General features: G+C 39.4%; 1 protein-coding gene across 2 annotated transcripts in view; it reads right to left on the reverse strand.

Annotated features, from left to right (window-relative positions):
• Nucleotides 1-23178, reverse strand: part of tox (thymocyte selection-associated high mobility group box) — a 209478-nt gene that overhangs the window by 13134 nt on the left and 173166 nt on the right. For both annotated transcript variants that reach the window (XM_034182971.1, XM_034182972.1), the window contains 4 exons: nucleotides 11401-11646; nucleotides 7785-8021; nucleotides 5716-5796; nucleotides 5128-5610 (listed from right to left, as the gene is read on the reverse strand). In XM_034182971.1, coding sequence (XP_034038862.1) covers nucleotides 5128-5610; nucleotides 5716-5796; nucleotides 7785-8021; nucleotides 11401-11646 — 1047 coding nt within the window. The remainder of the gene's footprint in view (nucleotides 1-5127; nucleotides 5611-5715; nucleotides 5797-7784; nucleotides 8022-11400; nucleotides 11647-23178) is intronic.

Raw genomic sequence — 23178 nt, forward strand, 5'->3', positions numbered from 1 at the left:
AGTGCCAGAGTTTCTGCTTTCATAGAAAAACTGCTAATTTTTTCAGTGAACTAAATTACTGTCTGTGTGGTTAATTTTGAAAACTGACCGTGCATGTCACATCACCTTTTTTTTTCCTTTTTGCTGCGCCCGACATCAGCTGACAAGGAACACATTTAATAAATGACAAAAGGATTAGGGGGGATGGGACAGACACAGACAGGTGGTTTATTCTTTATTTGTGAAGAAATGAGATATTTTATTGAAATGGGCAGTCCGACAAACATAATATTTGGCTGCGTATGCACAAATGCCCACCCCACTTCAAGCAGAATTTCGTGCGGAACATTGTAATAAAACATGCTCTTACACTGAAAGACCACACTCTTGAAGAGAGGGAAACACCTTCATGCTACTCTGCACTTCACCTGTTTGCACTTTGTGACACAGCCACAGGAAGGAAGGCTAGGGCAAGGTAAGGCTAACTACAATGTTTTAAAGTTTTATAGTTATTTTTAAAAGTTTAGATTTAGTGAAGTACTCGTTTAGCTTCTTAACATTTTCGTCCATTTAGTGGCAACAAGAAGTAGTTTACTCTTGAGTTCTTTGTGCCTTGTATGATAACTTTAATTAGCCCATTAGCTTCTGCTTGCTGACACAGCTATATTATAACAGTTACTATAAGTAAATAATGTGCCAATTAAATTACTTTTACTTGTTGTTAGATGAAGCTGCAGCACCACATAAAAAAAAGAATTAATAAACTTCTAGACTGGTATGATTTATACATTTTTTCCTATTCATGGCACACTTTGGACAGATGCAACTAACATTCCGATGCAGCATATAGTCCAGAAAATACGATTAGTAATTTTTTTTTTTTTAAGTTACAGTTTCTCCAAAAACGTTGACAGAAAGAGCTCCAAGGATATCACATTCTGATATGATGGCATCATTGTGATATCACCTGCGAGAGACTGCGGTCCTGTCCAGGGTGCACCCTGCCTCATGCCCTATGACTGCTGGGATAGGCTCCAGCCCCTCTGTGACACTTAATTGGAGTCAGGGGGTATCAAAAATGTATGTATGTATCATGATATCGCATATATGTGTAATATGACCTATTACATTCTATTTTCTGATTTACATGTACTCTAGATAATCAGTGGAGATATTCTAGTTCAGAGTTCAGGAAAAATGTGGTCTGTAGATGGTATAATGTTACATAACTACATATGGCGATATCATCATGACATCACATACAAATCAGTATATGGCACTTGGCTTCCTGAGTCATATGCACTAGACATCATCCTTCTAACTCCCTGTTTGGAAGTTTTTTTAATCACTGAATGTCACCACGTCTTTTGGTAACTTCATCATGATATCACATGTTGATCAGCAGATGGCATTCTGTGTGCTGATTCAGATGCACTTGAAATCATTTGATGAGGTCTTTTTGTTTCCAATGTGACTTTCAGATGACTCAATGACTCTGACTGACCTTGAACTTTGACCTTCATATTAATGTCATGATACCATCACTAACAATTCACATGTGCAATAACAGACCAAGCAGTTCCTAAGATATTTGTCTGGACAGATGGATGGACAAACCAACAGTTGGACACACACACACACACACACACACACACACACACACCATGAGCGGCTGATCACTAGAGGGTACTAAAGGGCCACTCCCCTCAAAATATTGAGAAAACAATATGTACTACATCATAATTAACAAGTAAATTGCCCATAAGGGCAAGGGACACAACTGTAAGTTGATTTTTGGCTGTCAGCCCATCTTATTTTTGCCAAAGGTTAACTTCTCAAATGAATAAACAATCGAGACCTTGCCATATATTTGAGCACCTTTTAAGGCCATCTAGTGGACAATGTGAGCCTTTCAGGGCTTCTAGTACATTTCCTATTTGAAACCAAAAAGTCAGTAAAAAAAAAAAAAAAAAGGATTTATAAATGTCAGATATGCATGATTTTTTTTTTTTTGGCAGGTAGAGCTTTGACCTCCCAGTATTAATGCATAAATATTTTTTTTTTAATTTTGAGAGTTTTGCTGTTCTTGAGTTTTAGGATGTGGAAGGTTTTGCTGTGTGGATGGATGGAAGGACAGCAATTTATCTTGACAAGCACAACTTACAGTTACAATTAAATAAGAAATAAGTATGGTTTGCTCAGAGTGAGAGTATGTAAGTGCCTGTCAGTACCAGCATGCATTTAAATGTGTTAAAACATTTTATTTCAGTGTTTTCATTTAATTTAATATAAGTAAAGCCCACTTCCTGGTTGGATCGCCAGTCATATCAGTGACTTTGGAAGGCTGTAAACTTTTCACAATCATGTGACCTGAGGCTCAATTTTAATTTAAGCGTCAAATTTTTCCTGAGTGATGCAGCTCTGTGCATCCCAGACCAACTGGCATTGTTTTTTGTGTTTTTTGATCTAATTTCGTTGGACATTTGACAAATCACACGGACCCGGTGCAGGAGTTTCACTCTCTCCGGCCGTAATACCCTGAAAAATTATTGGTACGCTGACGACTGCCACAGCCTTTGTGTTCCAAATCCAACTTACAACTACTTTTATCTTATTTTGTCTGTGTGATTCTGTGAGCGTCACACGACATCAGACATTTTGAAGCAAATCTTAAATTGCAAAGCACTCTTTGCCTGCGTGCTACAAAGCTTGGAATCTAAACCTTTCACTGGTTGAATTCAAAACAAGAAGCCGACGGTGTACTAACTAAGCTACAATACCTAGTTATTGAAAGATAATGTTAGATATCAAGGTAATGTCACATGACATCACATAACTTGAAGCAAAGGTTGCAACTGATTGCACTCTAGAGTATTCAAAGCTTTGAATAGAAGCGTTGAATGAAACCTCTGAAGTGAAGCTACAACCCCTGGCAAAAATTATGGAATCACCGGCCTCAGAGGATGTTCATTCAGTTGTTTAATTTTGTAGAAAAAAAAGCAGATCACAGACATGACACAAAACTAAAGTCATTTCAAATGGCAACTTTCTGGCTTTAAGAAACACTATAAGAAATCAAGAAAAAAAGATTGTGGCAGTCAGTAACGGTTACTTTTTTAGACCAAGCAGAGGAAAAAAATATGGAATCACTCAATTCTGAGGAAAAAATTATGGAATCACCCTGTAAATTTTCATCCCCCAAATTAACACCTGCATCAAATCAGATCTGCTCATTGACACTGACCCTATGCCATGACATTGACCCTATGTGTCTTTTTGCAAGGAATGTTTTTGCAGTTTTTGCTCTATGGCAAGATGCATTATCATCTTGAAAAATGATTTCATCATCCCCAAACATCCTTTCAATTGTCCAAAATATCAACATAAACTTGTGCATTTATTGATGATGTAATGACAGCCATCTCCCCAGTGCCTTTACCTGACATGCAGCCCCATATCATCAATGACTGTGGAAATTTACATGTTCTCTTCAGGCAGTCATCTTTATAAATCTCATTGGAAAGGCACCAAACAAAAGTTCCAGCATCATCACCTTGCCCAATGCAGATTCGAGATTCATCACTGAATATGACTTTCATCCAGTCATCCACAGTCCACAATTGCTTTTCCTTAGCCCATTGTAACCTTGTTTTTTCTGTTTAGGTGTTAATGATGCCTTTCGTTTAGCTTTTCTGTATGTAAATCCCATTTCCTTTAGGCGGTTTCTTACAGTTCGGTCACAGACGTTGACTCCAGTTTCCTCCCATTCGTTCCTCATTTGTTTTGTTGTACATTTTTCGATTTTTGAGACATATTGCTTTAAGTTTTCTGTCTTGACGCTTTGATGTCTTCCTTGGTCTACCAGTATGTTTGCCTTTAACAACCTTCCCATGTTGTTTGTATTTGGTCCAGAGTTTAGACACAGCTGACTGTGAACAACCAACATCTTTTGCAACATTGCGTGATGATTTACTCTCTTTTAAGAGTTTGATAATCCTCTCCTTTGTTTCAACTGACATCTCTCGTGTTGGAGCCATGATTCATGTCAGTCCACTTGGTGCAACAGCTCTCCAAGGTGTGTTCACTCCTTTTTAGATGCAGACTAACAAGCAGATCTGATATGATGCAGGTGTTAGTTTTGGGGATGAAAATTTACAGGGTGATTCCATAATTTTTTCCTCAGAATTGAGTGATTCCATATTTTTTTCCTCTGCTTGGTCTAAAAAAGTAACCGTTACTGACTGCCACAATCTTTTTTTCTTGATTTCTTATAGTGTTTCTTAAAGCCAGAAAGTTGCCATTTGAAATGACTTTAGTTTTGTGTCATGTCTGTGATCTGCTTTTTTTCTACAAAATTAAACTGAATGAACATCCTCCGAGGCCGGTGATTCCATAATTTTTGCCAGGGGTTGTAGTATTGAAACCTGAATTCAAAACAAGAAGCCACTGGATTGCAGCATGCTGCTGAACAACTTCACAAAACTTCAACAGCTTCATCAAACAGCAAGTTTTAAAGCATTTCCATGGTTCAAATACATAAGACATCCTAAACCGCTTACAAGAGTTCTACACCGTGATCGTGAAATACATTTATTGATTATTGTCTTCTGATTACAGGTGATATTGTGTGTGTGTCTGTGTGTGTGTGTGTGCGTGAGAGAGAGAGAGAGAGAGAGAGAGAGAGAGAGAGAGAGAGAGAGAGAGAGAGAGAGAGAGAGAGAGAGAGTTATTAGCCATGTTACTGTATTTGGCTATAGATGTACACTCAGTTCCCAGTTTCTTAGGTACACCTAGTGAAATGTAATGCAGCCCTGTAGTAAATCCTCCTTCATGTAGAAGTGAAGGTGCACCGTCTTAATAATCAATACCACCATCATCACTGACACACACACAGACACACATTTTCATGGCAGCATCAAACTGAGCACCAATGACCAAGTACTTAAGTCAAATGAAAGGCGGCAGTGAGTCTATATTTGCATGTGAAACAAGGCCGTCCGTTCCACTGTGTTCCAGCAGTGTCCCACTGCTCAGATCAGAGCAGCCCAGTGGCATCTAATTTTCACATCAGGTTTCATGCTTACAATTTTAATACAAAAGTCCAAAGCACTGTGTCAAGACGTGAGTCAGTTTGAGTGTGTGACTGACCTGTGTGATAGCAGACAGGTGTGCCATTCCCACTGAGTGTCCACTAAGTTGCTGATGCTGCTGATGTGGACTGTGCAGCCCTCCCAGATTTGCTGGGACGTGCAGAGGAGGGCTGACCTGGAGAGGAGGGGTGGATGCTGCTGCTATGTTGCCAAGGGACAACGATCCCTGGTGGGGGACACTGGGGTGGGCCTCAGTCCCTCTGGAGGACAGACCATGGAGCTGGGGATGCATCTGGGTGTGTGGAGGTGGCAGATGACAGCTGAGGCTTGGACTCGAGGTCCGGGGAGATTGTGAAGGGTGGGGGTGTGGGAGGAACATTCCTGGGTGCTGTGAGGGAGGAAGAGGATGAGGGTGGGTGAGTGAGCTGGAGGAAGAGTGAACGGGATAGACTGAAGCTTTGGGTGTAAACATTGAGGTAGAAGAGGAAGATGGTGTGGGAGAAGAAAATAGCGGCTTCATTTCAGATGGGTCACTGTAACTCTGGAAAATGACAAAAGAGGGAGAGAAGTCAAGTTTCTAAGTGAATCTGTTTTCTTCTTGACAGCGTCAGTCAACCACTAACTTAAAGATCAGCTCTGAGCGTACCTGTGAGACCAGACTGGCACGGTACGCAGCAAGTTGTTTCAGATACTCCTTCTTAGCCGTCTCCGTCTTCTTCTTGTATACCTACAAAACAACAAAACAACTTCATCACCATCTGCTGCCTATGAAAAACTATTCAATCAATTTTATTTTAAATACACTTGGTGCTGGGAGATATGTCAAAAATATATCACTTTTTCCCAGGCAGACCACAATCCATGATCTTATTGAAATTCTTTTTCATCTTGGGGTTTTAGACTATGTTGCAACTTATTAAACAGTACAATCAAACAACTGTGTTTTCCTTATTTTTGAAAAAATACAAGGGAACAAAATTTAAAAGAAAAAGAGTAACAGATCATTTAGACCAAAGAATTTTCCCAATAGATGTAAATCAAGTGTGCAATTTTGCAAACCATAAACATTTGACAAAACAGCTGACATGGTTTCTACTTATATTCAATTGCAAATACTTTTGCTTAAATCCATTCCAAATTAATCAATGTTTTTAAAAGCCCTGACCACCATTCTTTAAATTAACTGCCCCCACCCAAAATTATAAAGCCCAGTCATTGTAATTTTTTCCAAAAAAAAACCCTTAAAAATCTCATATACATTTAAAACAAAACTACTGGTTGTGACATGAGTGTTCTCAGGAAAGAAAATAACTTTTGCACATAATTTTGAGATAAAATGATATAAAGTGAATCCATGTTGGTTACTGTACAAAAAAATAAATGGCACAAGTACAAAAGAAACTGAGTATGAAATCGAATGTTTTTGTTACTGTATCAGAACTGCGCATTGCATGATAAGTGAGCTTCATAATGCACTCCAATTACACACTTCTGTGGATAATGATAGCTGATAGCTATAGGTGGTAATTTGTGGCCAAGACTGTTAGATGATTGCTATTCAAACTCTTTAGCATTCTCTGAGATTACTGAAAGCTCTTTCTGGCCAGCGATTTTTGCATTCATTCTGATGTGTCTGCACAGCAAACAGAAACATCCGCCCACGTTTGATGATTTAAATTCCAAGTCTGACCCAAATTTTCACCATGTTGGGTGAAAACTGAAACATGAGTAAAATACAATATCTCAAATAAGTTTCCAATAAGGCCATACGTTGAAATGCAGCTTTTCTAAAAACTTTCAAACTGAAATTTCTCTGACTGCACATATTAAATTTTAATAAACAATATGTGGCAAGTCAATTATGTTTACTTTATTTCCAAATCTGATTCTAATTTATTTAAGCTTTAATCATTTAACAAATGTTTAGTGGGCCACAAGTTTAAATACATTAAGATGAAGGCATCTTTAAACAGTATGTAAGATACCAGCGACCCTCTCTGCATTGATGACACTCAATAAAACCTGGATGCAGAGCAATTTTTTTTAACTTAACGCTGATGAAACAAGTTTTCAGCATTGGCTAAAAGTTACAAATTAAAAACGTAATTAATGTTTGCTTCAGTGATGATGACACAAAGGACATTTGAGACTCACATCAACCAAAGACAACAGTTATGTTTCTTCTGCCTCATAAATATTTACTAGAACCACCTGCTACACTCGTTTCCTAACACCAAATGAGTGATACATGACAATCACTTAGGCCTTTTCTTGAGATCCTGTACATATCTCACTCCACTTCTTTTTACAGTTCCATTTCAATATTAAAAGGTAACTCACTGTTATCACTAGGTTGAACCCCCCCTCAGATTTATTACTCTTTCTGCTAACCAGTGAACTAATCAGTACATGCATGGGGTGAAGACATCACATTGTTGATGGAGGGTAAAAAAATGTTTTGTGTGTGTTTTTGCCTTTAAGTAGATGGTAAATAATGTTAAGATTATTAATTTCACTTTTGCACAAAAACTAGATAGTAATATTGGGTATTCTGGTAATGACTTTATGTTATAATGTTATAATAATGATGGTATGTTGCAAATTTGCGACAACGGGCATACAGGTCAATTTGGTAAGTTGCATATTTGAGTCAGAGATTGTAGCATATATGCGACGATGGGCATAAAGGGGTTAACACAAAGGAGTAGCATTTACCTGTTTCTGTTCTTCTCCTAGGCCATCCCACATGGAGGCCACGATCTTTGAAACCTCCCCAAAGGTGGCATTTGGATTCTGGGCCTTGATGTTGGCTTGGGTATCCCTAAAGAACAGGGCGTATGCAGACACTGGCTTCACTGGCTCATTCGGGTCCTTTCGCTTCTTTTTCTTTGGTGTTTTAGGTTTCTTACAGATGTCCACTGTTGCTGGCCTCTTTTCTCCTCCACTACCCTGCTTTAAGAGAGCGAGAGGGAATGACGTAAGATCAAAGTGGTTTATACTGTACGAACAGAGATTTGTGGCCTGATCAATTGCTGAAAATTTTTTAACTTAGGATACATATATTTACAAAAAATAATACATATATTTACATATATTTAGAAAAATAAAATGAAAACAGATAATGGTGGCACAATCAATTCTATAGGAACGAAAAGCTAACACTTAAATTGCTTTCATATTTTTGCCTTGGCTTTTTTTTTTCACAATTCAATATTGGCACAGACTCTCACAACATTGACATACAGTGCATCCGGAATGTATTCACAGTGCTTCACCTTTTCCACATTTTGTTGTTACAGCCTTAGTCAAAATGGATGAAATAATTTTTTCCCTCAAAACTGTACCCACCATGTTCCATAATGACAATGTGCAAGAAGGTTTTTTTTTTTTTAGATTTTTGCAAATTTATTTAAAAAAAAAATATTCAGCATGGTGGTGGCAGCATCATGCTGTGTGGATGTTTTTTTCAGCAGCAGGAACTGGGAGACTAGTCAGGATTGAGGGATAGATGAATGCAGCAATGTCCAAAGATATCTTGGATGAAAACCTGCTCCAGATCCCTCTTGACCTCAGACTGGGGTGACATTTCATCTTTTAGCAGGACACTGACCCTAAGCACACAGCCAAGATATCAAAAGAGTGGCTCCAGGACAATTCTGAATGTCCTTGAGTAACCCAGCTAGAGCCCAGATCTGAATCCAATTGAACATCTCTAGAGAGATCTGAAAATGGCTGTGCACCAATGCTCCCCATCCAACCTGATGGAGCCTGAGAGGTGCTACAAAGAGGAATGGACAAAACTGCCCAAAGATAGGTGAACCAAGCTTGTGGCATCATATTCAAGAACACTTGAAGCTGTAATTGCTGCCAAAGGTGCATCAACAAATTATTGAGCAAAGAGTGTGAATACTTATATATGTACACGTGATTTCTTAGATTTTTTTAATTATTATTTTTAATACTTTCGTAAAAAAAAAAAAAAAAAAATCATGTCATTAAGGGGTGTTGTGAGTAAAAGTGTGAGAGGAAAACGAATTTCATCCATTTTGAAATAAGGTTGTAACATAACAAAATGCTGAAAAAGTGAGGCACTGTGAATACTTTCCGGACGCACTGTAGGACCAACTTTTTCTCATCGCGTGTCAAGCTTTGAATGAACCACACAATAAACAAGGGGAAACCCCTACCAGTCTACGGAACATATGAAGTCTCTAGGTTCATTAATGGGGTGCATTAAGGTCAACTCTGCTTGACTTAACTACTACCAGATATCTTGTGTCTTTAGTGGCAGAGAAATTGTCATCATTTACCTTCATCACAGTGCATATAGAACACACTATTAGTACATATAGACTGTCAGTCACCAGCTGCACTGACAGATCACAGTTAACGTCTACCACCTACTCATGCTTCATAATTTTATTAAAAACATACTGAGCTGTAGCCCAGCCTGATTTATGAACTAAATGACTTGCTGCATACAGGACTGATGTATAAGGCTGTAACATAACAATTTGTGGAAAAAGTGAAGCACTGTGAATACTTTCAGGATGCACAGTAAGTAATCCATGACTTATGCAAAAAAGCAGCCCAGTGTTGAGATCTAACCTGTAAAAACACAAGCAGTGTGTACTGTGTTCTCTGGACCTTGGATGTTTCATTTCCAGATAGCTAACAGTAAGAGATGTGATATCGTCAAGTAATCATCCATTATGACACATACAGTTGTGCTCCAAAGTTTACATACCCTGGCAGAAGTTTAGTTTTTTTGGCCATTTTTCAGAGAATATGAATGATAGCACAAAAACTTTTTTCAATCATGGTTAGTGGCTGGGTGAAGCCATTTATTGTCAAACAACTGCATTTACTCTTTTGAAATCATAATGACAACACAAACTACCCAAATGACCCCGATCCAAAATTTACATACCCCTTTTCTTAATACCGTGTGTTGCCCCTTTTAACATCACTAACAGCTTGGAGTCTTTTGTGGTAGTTTTGGACAAGGCTCCCTGATAGTAAAGCTGCCACTGAATATGTCTTGGACTTTACATTAATTACAAAGAAATACAAATAGTATGGCACTTTATGGTGAATCTGCATGGAGTAGACAGTTCTCAAAAACTGAGTGACTGTGCAAGAAGGAGAAGAGTGAGGAAAGCCACCAAGACACCCAGACAACCCAGGAGAGGTTATGGGCTTATGTGGCTGTGATTGGAGAAATTGTGCACAGTGTAAGCTTTGCATTTTGCATCACTACTCTTAGCTTCATAGTGGAGTAGAGCAGAGAAGGATTTTATTTCACCAAAATAGATCAAATCCAGGCTTGCATCTCAGATGTACCTTCTGGCAAATTGTAGCTAAACGTTCAGCTCTTCTTTTTAAGAAAATCCTCCTCTATACCACTTCATCATGAAGATGGATAAGGTGATACAAAATGCAAAGCTTGCACTGTGCATAATTTCTCCAATCACAGCCACATAAGCCTATAACTTCTTCTGGGTTGTCTGGGTGTCTTGGTGGCCTTCCTCACTCTTCTACTTCTTGGACAGTCACTCAGTTTTTGAGAACTGTCTACTCCATGCAGATTTACCACAGAGTGCCATACTGTTTGTATTTCTTTGTAATTAATGTAAATAAAGTCTGAAACATATTCAGTGGCAGTTTTACCATCAGAGAGCCTCATCCACAACTACCACAAAAGACTCCAAGCTCTCACTGATGTTAAAGGGGGCAATACACAGTATTAAGAAATGGGGTTAAGAATAGGGGTATGTAAACTTTTGATCAGGTTCATTTGGGTAGCTTCTGCTGTCACTATGATTTGAAAAGAGTAAACACTGTTGTTTGCTTATAAATGGCTTCACCCAACCACTAACCACGAGTAAAAGAAAGTTTTTGTGTGTGTGTTATTGTTCATATTCTCTGACAAATGGCCAAAAAAAAAAATCTGCCAGGGTATGTAAACTTTTGAGCACAACTATAACTATAAAAACTGTCTACAAACACAAGATCAGCGATGTAACAGTATGAATTGTAGTGGCTAAAATACATTTATCATTTTAAAATAATAACAGGCAAATTTTTAATAAAAATGCAACTTTAACATTAAGGGACTAAACATGTAAACCTGATTTGGGAAACTTGAATGATGCTGTACATGGTTGTCCACTGTGGTAATTCAGTTAATTAAATCTTGAAACTGTTATTGTAGGATATTTCATCATGATTTTCTATTATACCAGTAATTGCTACATCCCCAACACAAGATTTGTTATTTGTATGAGGGACTGCATATTTCATGGGCCTGCTGTGTTTGTATGTACATTACCTTCAATGCATCATCAGTTTCATCCTCATGTATTGAGCTGGAGGGAGAAGGTGTGGCAGATTTACTTCCTGGAGATGAGGGGGAATTATGGGTGGCATAGTTCCCATTTATCCCAAGATGGGATTGGTTGATAGTGGTCAATTGGCTTTGTTGGCTCAAGCCCAGATGGGTCCTTGGTCCAAGTGCTGCTTCCATTGGTTGTTGGCTGCTGGTATACCGAGAATCAGAGTTCACCATCTGCTGCATCTGTGCAAACAAAAAAGTAAACACAGTAAAGAATAATAGCTGTGATGACTTTCAAATGTAGGGTTAACATAGTCTTTGAAGATCCAGTTTTTTAAGGGTTTGCATTGTGCCCTTTTTTCGGTCATTTGAAATCTAATATTCAAATTCACAGCTTAAAAATACTCTGCCAACACTGTGGTAATGCATCCTTAAAAGACATTTTCTCTAAGACCAGGTTTCCCAAACATGGGTGCATGCACCCCTAGGGGTGTGCAAGAGAAAATTTGTGATGGAATGTTCATATGCAATTGTTCTGGTTAGTTTGGATTTTTTGTCAGGATGTACACATATAACACAACTAAATTGTAACATTTACAGCCAGTTTTCTTCAGAGAAAGATAGAATAAGTTTGTCTGGAGGAGGCAGTTCTCAAAAACTGAGTGAACATGTAAGGAGACTCGTGAAGGAAGTCACCATGACACCCATGACAACTCCTAAAGCCTCAGTCCCACCGAATAATAAGCCATGAATAATGAGCCACGCATGGGTGTGTCAGCGATTATTCGAAGAATGATCCACGTTTTAAGCTCACGTATCTGCTACTAAGGTGCCTCTACTGACGTGTCAAAAAAACTACATCGCCTACCAGAAGCCAAAAGTTCATATTGTTTATAAAGAAAGTGTGACGAGTCAGCTAATGCAGACAGATCATATACAGATTGCAGGCCCTGGTACTCCTTCCATCCCATTACCTTCATAGCAGTGTGGATCAGAAGACTGAGTTTGGTTTTTAATTGCACAGTGAGGTTACCATACCACACTGATATTTCAAACCTTGTCAAACTCTCCAGGACAGGACACATTTAAAGTTTTCTTTAAATGTGTGAAAACTCAAGGGTGCACAAACATTTTCATATGACTGCAATGCCTGAACTTTCCATCTCTCTTCCACAGACCAGCTCACTGGACAACACGTTTTGCATAACAAGCAATTCAAGTATGAGCTCAGACGTCTGTGACATATGTACAGAAGTTACATATCAGAAAAGTCCAAAACAAGTAATTTCAAGACCGTAGCATACTGCTATCTACAAAGAGACTGAATTGTGGGAATTTGAGGATGAACATGAAACCTGAACAAAATTTCATTATAAAAGATAGATAACTGATTTGATCATTGTGTGTGACCTTTGAAGATCAGCCTTACTATACTGAGTTAGTCATCATAGATTTTGATATCTCAGGAAAACAAAAGCTATTATTGCTTACACCCTCAACATGAGGGGCGTTTGACACTTGTCAAGAATATCAAGACGAGTCTTGGCTGATGCAAATCTTAACATAATGACGGATGTGGTCTGGCGCTCTGCATGCCCCTCGGGAACAAATTACATGAGGTGTTACTGGCAGCAGCATCTGAATGCTGCTGTGGTATTTAGATGGAACGCTGAGTGACATATCTCGAGCATGGAAATAGGTTTCATACCGACACACTTACTGGCACAAAATGTTCAAGAAATAACTGCTGTGGTTTGCTGTTGGTCTGTTGGCCCGGTACTGGTATTCTCTCAGTTTAAAAAAATTCCAAATTAGAAAATTTTGTCAATTTATCCTAAAAGCTAACATGTATCGCCCTCTTCAAACAGGAGTCCTTTAACAACTTGAGAATGCATTAAAGTCACTTTACAGGATTCAGCAGTGGCATTTTGCAGCCACATTACTATTATTATTTACATTAATATTATTTTTTGTGCAAACTTTACTTTTATATTCACAAAACTTACTTTTCATAAGAAAATGTACACAGCGCGAACACTGTATGCGAACAATGGCACAATGACAGTGACCAAAAAACAAACAAAAAAATAAATTAAAAGAAGTAGGTTAAGGATATTAAAGGATTATTAACTGAGTGAGAGGTCTGTACGGGGAGATATCAGACCGATGTGTAAGTACGGACCTTGCTGGCGCTCGATCCATGTGAAAAAACACAGATGTCTGATATCCCTGTACAGACCGAGCAAGCGAGGTAAATAATTCGTTTATTATATGGCTGTTATATTTATAAACATGCAAACTTACAGTATCACCCAAATATGCTGCTGATGGTGTTGAGCTCATTCGCTTTCTTCACCACCATGAAGAACTTGATATTCGTGTTTTTAGTTTCCTCGTTTGTAACAAAAATATGTATTGCGGACTGACTGTCATGGTAACCGGTCCGGATATGGGAAATTATCCAACCGGTAACCAGCCAATCACAGCGGGCGTAGTGTCGCAGCCATATAATAAATGCTTTTAATATTTTTAACAATGTGGAAAGTTCGTCATTTGTGAGAGTTAAGGTATTTTCTGTTGCTGGAACCAAAAAAATAAATAAAATAATGCCAATGCGAGGATGACATTGAAGTAAAAATCAAAGGATATGCTGAAAAACAAGAAGGAGCATTTGGAGAGGGCTACTTCTACAGGGTTACTCTGCTAACTGTCAGTTAGCAGAGTATGAGTATATTAGAACTATGTATATTAGAGTACATTATACAGAGTATATTAGAACTATGGATTATATCCCTAACAGATGTTTGTGATTTCAAAAGGCAGAAATACTAAAGAATGCAATAAAAAGGAACACAATCTACATCAGAAATGCACAAGAAAATTAAAGGAGAAACCAAAAATTTGAAGCAGGTTTGGATCACCACCCAAACCAGAGGCCATGTCTTTACAAATTTTAATCTTGAAACCTGAATTTTGAGTGTTTGGGCCCATATTATACACTGTGCAAAGCCACATACAGCACAGCGTATATGTCACTTCTGTTATCCAACTGACAGCTGTCATTTTCACAGCCAGCAGGGGTGGCCAAGTTCGGTCCTCGAGAGCCACATTCCTGACACTCTTAGTTGTCTCCCTGCTCCAACATTACTGAATCCAATGAAAGACTCACTAGCAGACTTTTAATGAGCCTTTCATTGGATTCAGGTGTGTTGGAGCAGGGAGACAACTAAGAGTGTCAGGAATGTGGCTCTCGAGGACCGAACTTGGCCACCCCTGACAGCCAGCATACACATTGTTTAAAAAGCAAGTACATAGGGAGCACAGGTGGTGACGAGGTTAAGGCACGTAGAATGCAGCTTGCAGCAGAGTGAGGTTCAAATCTCAAAAGGGGCAAGCCCCAAAAAATAGTAAGTGCAGTTGCGCTCATCTGTTGGTTTTAAAATGAGATGTGGTCAGATGCAATACTGTGCTTGACAACATAGCAACTGCACTGTGGACCACAAAAAACTTGTTCTATAGTCAAGTGTACATTTTTTCGGTTCAGATATTGAACTTTGGACAACTGCGAGGTCGTAAAAGCAGTGAAACAAATGAGGGCGGGGAAAGCATTAGGGACTTGCAGTATTGTTGCTGAGCTCCTCCAGATGGGTGGAGATGCTGTTCCCCATGGCATTGCAAACTATTTTGTTTCAATATAGGAAACAGGTAACATCCCTGCAGACTGAAAGAAAGGATGTGTCATCCTACTCTAGAAAGGAAAGGTGATCACCCGGATTACAACAACTACAGGAGTATTACAACTACTCTCTGTTCCAGGAATGCTCAAACAGTATGGCTGTGAAAGTCCTACCATGTATTGTTTCTACCTGTGCAACAGGTGACATAACTGATTAGCTCATCTACCTGCCTGAAGAGTTGAATTAATTAGAGTCAGCTGAAGATTTGTGGGATCCCCAACAAGTGACATTTGTAGCCAGCCCATAAACTGTGCTGTGAGTGCTGTGCAGAGTGAGGGCAGAATCTCAATTTTTCCTCATTGAATGCTAGTGTACATCATCATGGATGTGTTCCTACACTGTTCTTTGCTTGTATGGATTGGGTGTTGGGTCGGATTGTGGAGACTTGCGGCTTAGGTTATTTTGCCAGCAAGGAAAGTTTCATGACCTTGACTTCATGGACGATGCTGTGATTTTTACAGAATCAATGAATGCCCTGATTGCAGCACCTGAAAAGCTGAGTTAGAAGAAACAGTATCTAGGTTTGAGATTGTCCTGGATCAAGACTAAGATCCAGGCTTTCAATGACTTTCTGGGCATGGCCATCAGAAGTGTATCTATATGTGGCAACATTGTCAAACTTAAGAAGAAATTCCCTTTTCTCTGCAGTGATGTTCATGTTTCTGGGTTCTCGGCCTTTGAGATCAAAGGACTCCGGAAGACCTTATGGTGTCATGAAGTCACTTGACAGAGGTCTCTGGCAATGTTGATATCTTAAAGTTTATAGGGTCCTGGTGCTACCTGTCACAGTACGGTTGTGAGACTTGGATGGTAACCAGTGACCTAAGGTGACAACTGGGTACTTTTTGCACTACATCTCTTCAGAAGATCCTTGGGTACTGCTGGAATGATTTTGTGTCAAACAATCGCTTTTTTATAATGATTCCGATGAGATGGATCATTGCATTGTGAGGGAATGTCAGCTATGAGATTTTGGTCATGTTGCGTGCTTCACTGGGCTTGATCCAGCACACAGGTGCATCAGTGTTAAGGACCTCAGCGACTGAACAAAGCTAAGGGGACATCCACATTTCACTTGGCTGTGGATGATAGATGGCTATTTTTCAGAGGTGGATATGGACCGGGTGTCTGCCTGGGTGGTGGCGACCCAAGACCCAAAGTCATTCCACAATGTCATGGATACTGCAATGCATGGGACCAACACACAGTCACATACCTAAACTGAATATTCTGATATATCTTTCACAGATGGGATCGTGATGCAGGTAAACCTTGCACATTAGCAGATCAATATATTGAAAACTGAGCTGGAAAAAAAGAAGTAAAATCTAATAGAAGACCACAAAACTTCAATAATTTTAGACATACAACGGGAGGGTCCCAATGAGATATGGAGCAGATCAGAGGTTGGAGGAGGAGATGTTACAGAAATTAAGCGCTCAACTGCTTCACCTCAGGATACTGCTGTGGATGACTGCTGTTCCTGTAAATGTGTCTTTCCTTGCTACAAAAATGGCATGTAAATACCTATCTGCCATGTACACAGTGATACGCCAACATCAGGCATGTACGACTTTTAAAGGTTGTCGCGATCCCTGTCTGTCTTTGTCATCTAGCTCCCCCTTGTGAGTGTTCCTAGTCAGGGTTCTTGCCAGTGCAGCTGAGTGTAGGGGGGCCCTTACATTGTGATTTTGATCCCCTACGCTGTGATTTTAGCCCCTATGCTGTGATTCAACCAGCATATGGTGGGAGCTTTTCTTTCTTTCTTTTTTTTAAAGGACATAATGCACATTATTTAAAGTCCCAGTCAGCAACACAAAGTGTTCAAGATTCTAAGTTTATCTGTGCACATTTGGAAATAAGTACTGGTCGCTGATGTATTTTATCCCTCTTGCATGGCGATTCAGCAAATGCAACAAAATGTTAGTTCTCTGACACTTCAATAGGCGGCTCAGCTGGCAGGTGGCAGCACTTCAGCAAAGAGGGCAAGGTTTATTATTTTTAAATTATTTCTTATTTTGAATAAGTTGTCTTTGCTCAAAGTTCTGGAATCACTAAAGTAATTCTCTCTAATGATTGGTGGTGGCGACTATAAGAAAATAGGCATCTTTCGTTTGTGGAGCTTGATTGTGATATACGAGGTCTGTTAGAAAAGTATCCGACCTTTTTATTTTTTGCCAAAACCTGATGGATGTGAGTCAAGCGTGCTTGTATGAGCCAACCTTGAACCTTTGTGCGCATGCGTGAATTTTTTCACGCCTGTCGATTGCGTCATTTGCTGGCAAGCAGCCTTTGTGTGAGATCATGTGTAGTGCTCTTGACAGATTTTCATTGCAAGGAAAATGGCAGAACAACTGGAGCAGCGCTACTGCATCAAATTTTGTCAGAAACTGGGCGACAGCCAGGTGGAAACCATTCGGAAGATTCAGACGGCTTTCGGTGACGATCCTAAGGGCATCACACAGATTGTTTTAAGACGGCCGCACAACGGTGGAGAGCGAGCCACGCTCCGGTCGGCCATCAACATGCTGAAATGACCAGATCATTTCCAAAGTGAACGCTGTGGTGATGCGGGACCATCGTGTGACTATCCAAGAAATTGTGGAAGAGGTGGACATCAGCACTTTTTCGGCACATTCCACTGTGACAGAAGATTTGGCCATGAAAAGAGTGGCGGTGAAATTCGTGCCGAAGCTACTGATAGTGGAGCAAAAGCACCTTCGTGTTGAAGCCTCACAGGACATGCTGGACTCCGAAAAATGATGCCCACCGAAAGCCGTCTGAATGGTTTCTACCTGGCTGTCGCCCAGCTTCTGGTAAAATTTGATGCAGTAGCATTGCTCCAGTCATTCCGCCATTTTCCTTGCAATGAAAATCCGCTGAGAGCACTACACACAACCTCACACAAAGGCTGCTTGCCAGCAAATGACGCAATGGACAGGTGTGAAAAAATTCACGCATGCGCACGAAGGTTCAAGGTTGGCTCATGCAAGCACACGTGATTCAAATCCATAAGGTTTTTGCAAAAAAATAAAAAGGTCGGATACTTTTCTAACAGACCTCGTATGTCAAACTAAGGCAAGTAAAGGGTTAATGAGGCAAAAAGCCTTCCTGATATCTTTATCCTGAATAGCAGAGACATAGAGGAACATAATCAAACAAGTTTCACTGAATTCCATAGGGGGCACACCAAGATATGGCCAAATGAAAATTGCCAAATATCGTGTTCTTAACAAGAGCGCCACCTATGCAAAAGCGCCCTAACTAAGCCACCGCCATTTATGCAAATTTGGAAAGAACTTGTCCCAGTGTATCCAAATATGCATAAATGAGCAAGGCTTATTCAGGGCGCAGGCCCTGGGAGGGTCCCAAATGTAGCCCGAAATGCCAAAAGTTGTGACTTGAAGTGCCACCTATAGGCGGCGCCCTCGGTTAGCCTTGAAAAATATAATGGTAAATGGGAGAACTCCATCCATACATTCATATACCATAAGATCAATGGGGCTTACTGGCTTACTGACGGCGCACAAAGATATTCAAAGGTCAAAAGCCACATTTTAACTACGTTGACGTTTTGGCTCCTTTAACCGCTGCCCTAAAAAGGGCTGTAATTTTCCTCCTGAAGGGATTTTTTAATAAACAGTGTCATTTTTGTCCTTTTGGACAATACATCTTCCCCTAAAAAAAAAAAAAAAAAAAAAACTCAGTGGCCTACTGAAACATGATATATCACCACCCATTTGAAAGTTACAGATTTCGGCTCTAACATTATGTGAATGAATCATTAAATATCTCCATGAAGTCAAAGTAAAGTCAATGAGACAATTGCACAGGTAGAAGAAGCCCCACCTCTATTGTGCATAATATCAAAACATTCACAATCACTAGAATAGTCAAATTCATATTTTAGAAAATACTCCTGATTATAACATTGAAGCAATCACATTGTCAACGGGGACATAATTAAATCTTGAAGTGACTAAATAAAAAAATGATTTAATCATGAGGTTTATGTCACATTGAGAAATACTAATTAAGATACACTAAACACACTAACACACTGCAGTCATTGTTACATAATCTCCCATTGTGTTTATAATAAATATTTATATTTATTTACAGTGCCTTTTTTCCTGGTTGAAATGCACATATGAATAAATGAATGAATTAATCTACCAGACTTAAAAATGTACACATTACTTTTCATGCTATTTTATTTGTCTAAAAATAAATGTCCAAGGTTCATTATCATGTTAATCAAGAAATCATCTCACCTTAATCTTGAAGTAAAAAGACACATTTGTAAGGATTATCTTCAGAAAACTGCTGTGTATAAATAAGCAGTTCTGATACTCCTCTGACACACATTTCTACACTGTTCTGTGTTTTGACCTGATGGCTTGATTCTTTTGGCTTTAAAGTAAGGCTGTAACAAAGATAAAAAATCTTGGGCTTTACTTTACAAAATTTGCCCCCCAAAATGCAGGAAATAGGGTTTCAGAGGGTTATAAATTTCAACATTTTTCGGGGGTGCCCCCAGACCCACTTACAATATTCGTACCTGTGTGCCTGAATGTTGTATTATTTTTTTTTTTTGCTTTCTTCTTGCCAATATTTCTACTGTTTCCTTGCATTTGACTTCTTGCTACCGAACCTGTTTTTCCCTTGTGTATTTTTTGAGACCGCATGCCACTTATTGGACACTGCTGTTCGTTACTGATTGCTTTTGTGCCTTGACCTCTTGCTCTGTTTGTGGACCACCCCCTGCCTATGCCCTCTTGGACACTGTCACCTGTTTTGTCTGACAGCCTGTGTGCTGACCTTTGACTTCTCCCACGTGAGTCAGACTATTTTTGAACTTGCTGGTGTTGAACTTGCTGCATTGGGGTCTAACCATCCTCCACTTGTGGCAAAGGTAATGATAGATGACATTCTGACTTATTTAATTAACATTATAACCAAAGCACACAATGATTAACTCAGAGACTAAACACAACCCTGCACCTTGATAATACACCATAGCAAAGTGGAGTTGGACACACCTCAAATGCACATGCAACATGCACTTTGGACCATATGTATAGACTGTCAAGCTAGTGCTCTTTGTGTTTGCACACAGCAGTGATCCCACAACATTGACATACCTCACTCTGTTGGTTTTGGTCAGAAATTTTTTTTTTTGAAGGTAAATCTGGCACATTAATAATATTTAAGCATGAGAACGAATACAATTATTTCCTGTTACGGCAGTGTTGTCAGTAGCAGGGTTCCATGCAAGTGAAAGGTTTCAAGAGCACACAAGAACTAGGACAGGGGTGGCCAAGTTCGGTCCTCAAGAGCCACATTCCTGACACCCTTAGTTGTCTCCCTGCTCCAACACACCTGAATCCAATGAAAGACTCGCTAGCAGACTTTTAATGAGCCTTTCATTGGATTCAGGTGTGTTGGAGCAGGGAGACAACTAAGAGTGTCAGGAATGTGGCTCTCGAGGACCGAACTTGGCCACCCCTAAACTAGGAGTTAATCAAAGATACAAGTCATTGGGGAACTGAAAGCACTACCCATTGAAAAATTACACTTCAAATTTTCACCATTTCAGATGATGCTTTAATGAAAAACACAAGGGGCCTCCCCAGTGATCACTTCAGCCTAGATAACAACTGACTCATGCAATGAGAGCTCTGGGTTTTACTGCTTTCACACACAGGGTGGTTTGTGACAGGATTTCAGAACTAGAACGCTCAATTATGATATCTAATCTTTTTTACTGTAGTATGGTCAGAACTTCAACAAATTTTAGATTTGTATATTCAGAAGTGCAAGTTGTGCTTATCAGGAGAAATTCTGTCCTCCATATGTGCTTCCAGCTAACTTCCATATCTTAAAACTCAAGAACTGTAAAACTCTCAAAATCCAAGTTTTTATACATTATTACTGGGAGGTCAAAGCTCTGCATGCCAAAAAAATTGTGCATTTCTGATATTTATAAATACCCTTTTTACTGAATTTTGAAAAAATAAATATATAACCACCACACTATAACAGATAGGGTACAGACAGTTGCCCAGTTCCGGATCACCTTTTTAAAGTCCCGCTATACGGAGCCATAATGCAACTGAATGTCCTTTATTGGGTATTTGGATGTTATCTAGCTGAAAAAGTCTGGATGGGGTAGCCCTTCTACTTAAAGTGTGACGCCACATTATGTGTGGTGCAAATATCTGGATCACTTTGCCCGGTTCTGGATCATGACACTCTGTGTCACTTTGGGGGAATTCCTGGCATCTGGCTGAAGCCCTTCTAATGCAGAATGATACACGCTGTGCCTGAGAATGTGTTCTCAACACAAAATGATATAAATTATACTTATTAAATGAGAATTTACTTAGTTTCGAAAGGCACTGTTATATGTTTTCATGAGCAAAAAATGAAGTGTGGAGGTGAGATTTCTCCTGAATGAAAAGTAAAAGCCCCCACATTCACTTTGAGATGACCCGCAAAGTACACATGGCTCACAAGTACTGACACGAGGATGCTGCTTCAGTGATCTACAACCGGCAAATTTTTGCGTCAGAGATAAATGCGTGCAGCAATTAAACAGCAAGACACACTGACATTTTCTACCCAAGTAAGTAAGTATTTTCCCACTGTAGAACCAATGACACTGAATGGCTAACTCACCTTTGCTACTTAATAGAGATTGTCACTTTCACACTTGCACGAATGAGTGAGTCAGAAAACACGCACGCACACCACCGAGACCGGGATGTTTTGATTCCTCTGCTGATCACAAGGATGGCTGGATCCGGTCGCGCTTGTGGTTGTTTGTAGACAAAACATCAGTCTTTCCAATGGTACCAAGTATTAGCTTATTCATGCTGATTACGAGAAACAGCGGGGCAAATACTACAGCAGTGATCCGGAACTGGGCAAGTGACTGTACAACCCCTGGCAAAAATTATGGAATCACCGGCCTCGGAGGATGTTCATTCAGTTGTTTAATTTTGTAGAAAAAAAGCAGATCACAGACATGACACAAAACTAAAGTAATTTCAAATGGCAACTTTCTGGCTTTAAGAAACACTATAAGAAATCAGGAAAAAAAATTGTGGCAGTCAGTAACGGTTACTTTTTTAAGCTTATGATGAAAGCTTAAAAAAGCGGTTACTTATGATGAAAATTTACAGGGTGATTCCATAATTTTTTCCTCAGAATTGAGTGATTCCATATTTTTTTCCCTCTGCTTGGTCTAAAAAAGTAACCGTTACTGACTGCCACAATTTTTTTTCCTGATTTCTTATAGTGTTTCTTAAAGCCAGAAAGTTGCCATTTGAAATTACTTTAGTTTTGTGTCATGTCTGTGATCTGCTTTTTTTTCTACAAAATTAAACAACTGAATGAACATCCTCCGAGGCCGGTGATTCCATAATTTTTGCCAGGGGTTGTAGTCCCACAAAGTTTGGTGAAAATCTACCAAGCTGTTTTTTCACCAAAACACCTATGACAACAATGAAGGAGTAATCGGCTTCTATGGCTGTGAATGGGGAAAGTGCAACTTTTTTCTGTTTCCTGTTTATTCAGCTTTATGGTAGAATAAAACACAGACAGATATTCTCTAAAAGATTTTGTCTACAGATTGCCAGAAGTCACATGGGAGAGTTGAGGCTACATTTGAACTGTTTTCACTGTATGAAAATTCTCGTCATGACCTTGAGTCATGCGGGTGTGTGTGTGTGTGAGAGAGAGAGAACAGGTGACTATGAAGCATCACAGTAAAGTACTTTGAGCATCTGTGTCAGCTGGTAAAGCGCTATTGATATACAGTCCATTTACTGTGTCTTGTCAGTCTTTCACTTTTGTTAAAGGTCAGTAAACATCCGCTTTGTCCTTGACACTACAGCAGGGGTGACCAAGTTCTGTCCTTGAGAGCCACCTTCCTGACACTCTTAGTTGTTTCCCTGCTCCAAAACACCTGAATCCAATGAAAGGCTCATTAAAAGTCTGCTAACGAGTCTTTCATTGGATTCAGGTGTGTTGG

This window comes from Thalassophryne amazonica, chromosome 12, assembly GCF_902500255.1.
Source record: "Thalassophryne amazonica chromosome 12, fThaAma1.1, whole genome shotgun sequence".
Lineage (NCBI taxonomy): Eukaryota > Metazoa > Chordata > Actinopteri > Batrachoidiformes > Batrachoididae > Thalassophryne > Thalassophryne amazonica.